An 8,671-nucleotide genomic window follows, 5' to 3' on the forward strand; every position below is an offset into this window, starting at 1 on the left:
GCATAGACTTCTGAGTTCTGACTTCCAATGGCAAATTAGTCTTCCCTTCCTTTCCCTTCACTCACATCGCCGAAAACCACCAAAGGGAAGAAGAAAAATGGCATCACATTCAGTTCATCATTTAGAATTTGAGAGAAGCATAAAGGTCATAGCAGATTCTTCAAATCTGGAAGTCGACCCTTCCAAATTCAACATTGCTAATGACTACACAGCTTTATCATGTGATTCACTCCCTCACCTCGATTTCTCCTCCCTTATCTCCGGCAATCCTCACCAACGCACCAAATCCATTCAAGATGTCGCGGAAGCATGTCGAGTTTGGGGCTTTTTCATCGTAAGAACATATGTACTACATTTTCCCCAAATCAATTCCTCTAATTATGTGATTGATAATGATTATAATTAAATTGCAGCTTGTGAATCACGGGATACCAGAAAGCTTAATGAAGGACGCCATTGCAGCTGTGAGAGAGTTCTTCGATTTGCCAGATTCTGAGAAGAAGCTTTACAAAGCAAAAGTTGTGTTAGATCTGATTCAATGCGGGAATTTCACCATTGCAAACACTTCTGTTAAATGGTGTAGAAAACATGATTGAAAGGAAAGAAAGGTAGAGAACGATTATTTTGAATGGGATGATTATTTCATTGTTTAAATAGGGTGCAGGAAGCAATGTACATGGTAAGATCATAATTACAAAATATTATGTCAATCACCTAATTGGAGTAATTGATTCCAATCAATCTTTTCCTTTTCTAACACTCCCCCTCAAATTGAGTGGTGGGGTCTCCAATAATCAATTTGCAAAGAACATCTTCAAAAACTCCCGTGTTGACTGCCTTTGTCAAAATGTCGGCAAGCTGATCCTCTGAGCGAACAAATGGTAGCTCGACAATACCCTTTTCAATGTTTTCCTTGATAAAGTGTCTATCCACCTCGACATGTTTGGTTCGATCGTGTCGAACCGGGTTTTCTGAGATGCGTATGGCGGCCTTGATGTCACAATATAGTTGACACTTCTTACTAGGAGTGAGACTAAGTTCCTTCATCAACCTTCTTAGCCACATTATCTCAGTCAGTCCACTTTTAATCCCACGAAGCTCTGCCTCAGCACTCGAGAGGGCCACCACTTTCTGTTTCTTACTTCTCCAACTTACCAAGTTACTTCCAACAAAGGTAAAGTACTCAGCGGTGGACCTTCTATCATTAGGATTACCCGCCCAATCAGCATCCGTGTATCCATGAATCTCAACATTACCATTTTTGGAGAAAAACACTCCATGTCCTGTTGTCCCCTTTAGATATCGACAAACCCTGAGCGCTGCTTCCATATGATCTGTTTGTGGTCGATGCATAAACTGACTCATGATCCCTACAACGTAGGCAATGTCTGGCCTAGTGTGTGATAGGTAGATAAGCTTTCCAACTAGTCGTTGATATCGACTTCGATCTGTCATCTTGGCCTTATCATTAATTTGCAATCCATGATTAACTACTATAGGCGTATCTGCTGGCATACACTCTAGGAGACCCGTCTCTGCTAGGATGTCCAAAATGTACTTTCTATGTCTTAAAAAGATCCCTCTGTGTGATCTTAATACCTCAATCCCAAGGAAATACTTGAGGTCCCCTAAGTCTTTCATCTCAAACATTCTTCTTCAAGCTCTCAATCTCTTCCAAGTCATCACGTGTGATAATCATGTCATCGACGTAAATAATCAAACAAGTGATTTGTATCTCCTCTTTTCTTCAGAAACAGAGTATGATCGAAGAGTTTATACCCATAGCGGATCATTTCCCCGGCGAACTTCCCAAACCATACCCTTGGGAACTGCTTCAACCCATATAGAGTTTTCCTTAGCCTACATCCTTCACTCATCTTGAAGTCTGCTGCTAACCCTGGAGGAGCCTCCATATACACCTCTTCTTCCTTCTTCAGCTCACCATGAAGACTCGGATTGTGTTCATCTTGGCCACTAGGAAGAAGGTTTCTGATTAATCTATCACATATGTCTGAGTATAGCCCTTCGCAACTAGTCGTGCTTTGTTCCTCTCAACTAAGCCATCTGGTCTCCTCTTGATAGTGAAGACCCATCGACATCCCACAGGTCGCTTCCCTTTGGGTAAAACGCACGTTTCCCAAGTGTTGTTTCGAATCAATGAACCTATTTCTTTTTGCATCGCCTCTCTCCAGTGCTTATGTCTCATAGCCTCTTTCCATGACTGTGGGATCTCTTCTTCCTCATACAGTCTCATCTCAAATGCTTGAGCCATTTCCGACAGGTGACTCGTGACTAGGCAAGTGACAGAGTAGTGAGTCTTCCTGTTAATCCTCTCAGGTATGTGCCTCTTTGGTGGAACTCCCCTATTCGTCCGATGTGGAAGGATGTATCCTCCTGTGTCGGGTTCAACTCCTTCGGCTTCTTCTACTTGACTAGCTTCTTTATCTGTGCTTTCCAAACGGGCTTTGTTTCTTCATCCAAAGTTACATCATCAGTGGTAAAGGAAACTGGAGGAACATGATTATCAATACTTACATTGGATAGCCTCAACAGAGAAGTAGTTGGCTGCGTGTCACCTTCAGGAACGGACTGTCCTACTTCAGAGACTTGCTCAGCGGAGCCGCTTACTGCTGTATCTGTTATGCCCACTTCGAGATTACTTGGCATTGGCATTGGCGATGATATCCAACTTAGCGGGTCCTTAATAATATTCTCCCCCTGACCGCTGAGATGGGTATAGAAGTATTCAGTTTCAAGGAAATTGCAATTCATGGTGACAAACATTCGATGGTTTTAGGATCAAAGCACCTATACCCGTTTTGGTTTACCCCGTACCCCACGAAGACACACTTAATTGCACATGGGGAACGTTTGGTTCATTCATGTTTCGGGGTATGAATAAAAACAGAGCACCCAAAGACTCGTGGTTCAAGAGTTAGGGATAGTGGAATTTTGGTGAAGGAGGATAGGGCTTGGAGAGGCGTTTGGTGTTTGAGGATACTTGTGGGTAATCTGTTCAAGAGGTGGGCTGAGGTGGCAATAGCTTCTGGCCAGAAGTGTTTCGGGGCCTTTGATTCAATGAGCATAGAGCGGGTCATTTCTAGGAAGGAACAGATTTTTCTTTCGGCTACACCATTTTGTTCAGGAGTATAGGCACAACTAGTTTGGTGAATCAAACCATTTTCTTGAAAAATTTTTGTCATGGAAAAGTTAACGAATTCCCTCCCATTATCTGATCTTAGGATTTTTATAGAGTGTTGGTACTGGGTTTTGATAAGGTTAAAAAAATGTGAAAAATGTGTATAAACCTCGAATTTTTGTTTCATGAAATATACCCATGTCATGTGAGTGCAGTCATCTACAAAGACTAAGTAGTATCTAAGACCCTGTCCCTAGTAAAGGGTGCGGGCCCCCAAACCTGAGAGTAAATTAAGGAAAACGGGAAATCAACACGAGTATTATTCAAAGGATAAGAAGTTCGGTGGCTCTTGGCCAAAAAACAGGTTTCACAATACTCATCATGTTTAGAAACAAAATCGGGAAATAATAATTTTAAGTAACCGATAGACGGATGTCCCAAGCGCCGATGCCAAAGCCAAGCTTTCCTATCGGTAGACCCGTGAGTTAGCATGGCAGTCCATTTTTGAGCTATCTCATCTACATAGTACAATCCATCACGTTCAATGACACGTCCAATTATTTCCCCGGTTCAGATATCCTGCAGTAGACAGAAATGTGGTTGCATCAATTAGGTGCAATTTAATTCTTTTGTGACATGGCTAATAGACAACAATTTGTTAGGCATCGAAGGAATGTAAAGGCAGTTAGATAATTGAAGAGTAGGTGACATTTTCACTGTCCCCTCTGCGAATTAAGGACATATTAAAGAAATTCGAGTTAAATTTTTTTTAAACGAACGAGGTGAGCTTTCGAACTAAAGTTTAACTGTGAGCTTTCGGTTTAAATATGAATTTCATGCCAAGTCTATCTTATATTAAAATTTGTGCTACGTGTGTGCTTTCTATTTAAGAGATGTCCTTTTGAGTGTGATTGGAATTATTATTTTTAATCCATGATGATGTGATATATGTGCTTAAAGTGGAAGTGATTGTCATGTGTTGCTATGTATAGTTTTTGAGTGAATTGTAAATCGCTCGGCTTTGCCAATATGAGGAAAGGAGGATACAAATATTTTGTCATGCCATATTTTATTTTGAGAAATGTCTATCTGTTTGTCTAGCAAGGGGAGTGTCCCTACTAGACCAACTATAGTATAATCGAATTCGAGTCTAAGTGTGGAGAGTATGTCCACCTAGGCTAGTGTACACAACATGTGGATCGGGAGCCATCCTTCGAGTTGGCTGGTCTAGTGGACTCGAAATGTGGCCACATTTCCAGTCCATGTACAGTTCAGATGTGGTCTATGGGACCTATCTAAAGTGGTTGTTGCCATGCATGGTTAATCAAATTCGGGTCTCAGCGTGGGTAGCGTCCCTACTTTGACTAGTGTACACCAGAGACCGTAAGTCATCGAGCGGGTTGGCCGATTATTGTGACCGTGGGAGGTGGCCACCTTCACGGCACCAGAAATAACAGATATGACAGTTTTTCAAAGAACTCAAGGATTAGTTGAAGGTTTATGATTTTGATTTAATGAGATGGTACTTTATGGAAAAAACTAAAAGCTCAGTCAATTGATCCTATTTTACTAAATGAAATAATTTTAGTGTACTCGGGCCTTTTTAAGACAAAACCCCGAGCTCACTCACTAATGGCTTGACATGACCGTTTTATGAAAATGTATTTGGCTTGTGTTCATTGAGTACTTCAAGTACTCAGCCCTGCATGTGTTTTAAAAATGTGCAGGTTGATCAGTGATGATGATGGGCGGTGTTGAGCAGAGACGGCGTATGTTCTTTGATAGAATAGTGATTTGGATGCATTGTGTCTCCATACACGATGTCATTCGCTCTTGGATGCTTCCGCTAAAACAGTATTTATTTCGAGTTTATGTAATTGATGAGACGATACTCTGATTTTATTCAAGTCATTTCTATGATTTCGAGCCAAGTCCAATTATACAGTTGTCTTCACGCTTCTTACCCGCTTCTTATATCCCACCCTAGTCGCGATAAACCGTTCTTTCTATCCTTAGAAATGGCGGGCGTGACAGGAAGTGGTTCCATTTTAACTATCTCCCACTTTGTTGATTCGTATTTGCCATCAATGGCAGTCAGGAAGGTGTACAATCTCTGTTCTTGGATCCAATTGTTGTGTATTTCTATATCCTCAGGATACTTCATAGGGTTTGTTCGTTTCTGATCTATTGACATCCATAGATCTTGCAGGGTGCTCCATACCTCTTCCAAAGATTGATTTCCTTGTTTCACTATACTGGCTTTGATGTGCAGGTCGTAGATTTGGAGTTTGTCTCTTCCACTCCCGTAGGTGACCGCCAATGCATCCCATATATGTTTGGCAGTCGGCTGCTTCAACACTCGGCTAACCAGCCGTGGTTCGATATTCCATGTAAGCCATGTAAACATGTAATGATCGGCTTGTTGCCATTGCGGGAAGGCTGGATCTGTTCGTGGCGGGGAAGGCGGCACTCCGGTAACGTGAGATACCATTCCCCTACCACTTGTAGCCATCTTCATCAGCACGGCCCATTAGGAGTAATTGTCTTCATTTAACTTGCTTCCTTTGATGTGGAGAGGTTGTGTATCAATTTTGTACACAATTTTTTTTTTCTGGTGGGGGTTTCTGGTTTGGGTATTATCATGGCAAGACTTCTGTTCATGATTTCGGCAATTTGCCAAGCAATTTCATCCGACTGGGATGAACTAATTTTTTAATCGTTTTCTGACATGTTTGGAAGTTTTTCTGCAGGTTTTGGCTAAAGGTCGGGAAGGGTTTAGGGACGATGATGAAACTTTTCTGAGTCGTGCTCTGGTACCATGTTAAATGGTGTAGAAAACATGATTGAAAGGAGAGAAAGGAAAAGAACGATTGTTTTGAATGGGATGATTACTTCATTGTATAAAGGACCCTTTAAATAGGGTATAGGAAGCAATGCACATGCTAAGATCTTAATTACAAAATATTCTGTCAATCATCTAATTTGAATAATTGATTCCAATCAATCTTTTCCTTTTCTAAAAACCAGAGCTTCACTTTATGGAGAGATTACCTCAAGCTCTGTGTCCATCCCGACTTTCACTGCCCTCACCATCCACAACTATTGAGGTAAAATCATCTAGATCTAATACTCCTATAATTAATTCATCCCGACTTTCACTGCCCTCACCATTCCCCACGATTGAGGGAAGTTGTGATGGATTACGGTGAAAGAATCCGAAATTTGTTTATAAAGCTGATGGAAGCTGCTTCGGAATCTCTGGAATTGGATAAACATTATGTGGATGAAGCTTTGAAGATTGATTCCATGGCACAAATATTTGTTGGGAATTACTATCCTCCATGCCCTCAGCCTGATCAAGCAGTTGGCATCCCACCGCATACCGATTCAGGTCACCTCCAACCAATTAATATTTACTTCAACCTTCTTTTCGGCACAGAGATAGACATAAAATATGTTTATCATGTTAAGTAAAGATAATAAAATAAGAGACAAAATAAATTTTTTTAAAAAAATTGTACAGTAATATTTATTATCGCACATGGAATGACGACTAATCTATGGCAGTAGAACTGATTTGATGACATTTCTGATAAATAATGGAGTTGAGGGTCTACAAATTGAGCATGATGGCAAATGGTTCAACGTCCAATCTCCTCCTAATTCCATTTTGGTTAATGTAGATGACCACCTTGAGGTAAATCACTATCACTATTAACATTTTTATTTAAATTAAATTAAAAAGGGAATATCGATCCATTTGATTATGAATCATGATGCTTCAAATAATTGACTAAATGAATATTTCCTTACTTTTCTAAGAAATAGAAAACTTGTTATGGTAAAAGAGCTAAGTTTAATGATTTACTTGCCTATTTCAAACAATATGCTAAAAAGTTTCAAATCTGAATATATATGTACTTTTTGCATGTAAAATTGGACAGATATTTACGAATGGAAGGTTTAAATCTCTAAAGCATAGAGCTGTGGTGAATAAGGAGAGAGAATTTTAATTCGAAAAGGATGGCTCTGCGATCTACCATTCTATGGACTATAAACACTACCGGGAATCGCAACTCACCAAAACCCGTCTCGGTGGTAAATCCTTTTTGGAGCAACAAATCATTATCCAAGACAACTAGATCTTGGCTAATTCATAATGACATTGAATAACAACTTTCCTAAATCTGGAAAGCTTTATAGACTTTGTTTGAAGGATTTGAAATCGTGTGTAATCCGTCTTGTTGTCTACAAATGTTGTGATTGTCTTTGTCGTTTTACTTCTAAATTATTCTCTCTGTTTGGGTTGCACGTATTAATTTACAAATGGCATGCAACTATATTTGGCGTAGTAGTACTATTTATACATATGAAGACGTTAGAGGGCACACAATGTAATCAAATGCAAACTTTAAATATTGTACAAACTTCAAACTATAATTTGGACCGTTAAAAAACATTAAGAGATTACAAAATAATAACAACAGAAAATATTAACACAGTGTCAACAGTTGACACAGTGTTGATATTGTGTTGATACTGTGTTGAAATCAAAATCTTTAAATTTTACACTGTATTGACATTGTGTTGACGTTGTGTTGAAAAGTTTGGAGTTTGTACAATATATGAGTTTGCATTTTATCACTACCCTCGAGAGCACACCGTAGAAAAGCGTAGGTTTATATTATCATGTATGTGAAATGAACTTGCATATGTGTCTCTTTAATAGGGACAAAAAAGGATCTCCTATGTATTCGGAAGGTAGGGATATGATCAAATGAAAACTCTAAATATTGTACAAACTTAAAACTATGATCTGGACTATTGATAAATGTCAACAGATCATAAAAAAAATATCAATAGGAAAATGTCAACAGAATTTCAACAGTAGTCAATGATGGATGCTATGTTGATATTGTGTTGATACTGTGTTAACATAAAAATCTTGAAATTTTATACTGTGTTGATATTGTATTAAAACTGTGTTGAAGCTGTGTTGAGTAATTTTGAATTTGTACAATATATAAGTTTGCATTTTATCACTACCTCGGAAGATATGTGTATATCAATATCTGATAAATATTAATTATAAATTAATACCTATCAAAGAAATTATTTAAAAAATGATAGAAGAATAGAGAAAAAAATCGTAACTTTTGAAGAAAGATAAGAGAAATTTTTCTAGAGAACCGTGAGAATGATAAATCCAGCTAATTGGGAGGTAAATCCTTTTCTGAGCACCAAGTCATAATCCAAAGACAACTAGATCATGGCTAATTCATGTGACATTGAATAGTAAATTATCTGGGATAATTTATAGACTCGTGTTGTTTGGAATATTTGAAGGAGACAAAAATTGTATGTAATCCATCTCTTTGTCTTGAAATGTTGTGATTGTGTTTGTCTTGATACTTTTAAACTATTTTCTCTTTTCAGGTTTGCACGTATTTATATATAAATGGCAAGTTTATTTGAGTTTAACGTGACCTAATGAATTTCTCAACAATGAAAAAATTAATATCTCCTTAAAGA

At 38.6% G+C, this 8,671-nt stretch overlaps 1 protein-coding gene across 1 annotated transcript; it reads left to right on the forward strand.

Annotated features, from left to right (window-relative positions):
- Nucleotides 1-97: 97 nt before the first annotated feature.
- Nucleotides 98-7,152, forward strand: LOC125192703 (2-oxoglutarate-dependent dioxygenase 19-like). Its single transcript, XM_048090332.1, has 6 exons — nucleotides 98-334; nucleotides 414-577; nucleotides 6,169-6,246; nucleotides 6,325-6,531; nucleotides 6,716-6,836; nucleotides 7,084-7,152. Exons 1-6 carry the CDS (start codon nucleotides 98-100, stop codon nucleotides 7,150-7,152), a joined length of 876 nt encoding a protein of 291 aa, XP_047946289.1.
- Nucleotides 7,153-8,671: the final 1,519 nt, after the last annotated feature.

This window comes from Salvia hispanica, chromosome 6, assembly GCF_023119035.1.
Source record: "Salvia hispanica cultivar TCC Black 2014 chromosome 6, UniMelb_Shisp_WGS_1.0, whole genome shotgun sequence".
In the NCBI taxonomy this organism is placed as follows: Eukaryota; Viridiplantae; Streptophyta; class Magnoliopsida; order Lamiales; family Lamiaceae; genus Salvia; species Salvia hispanica.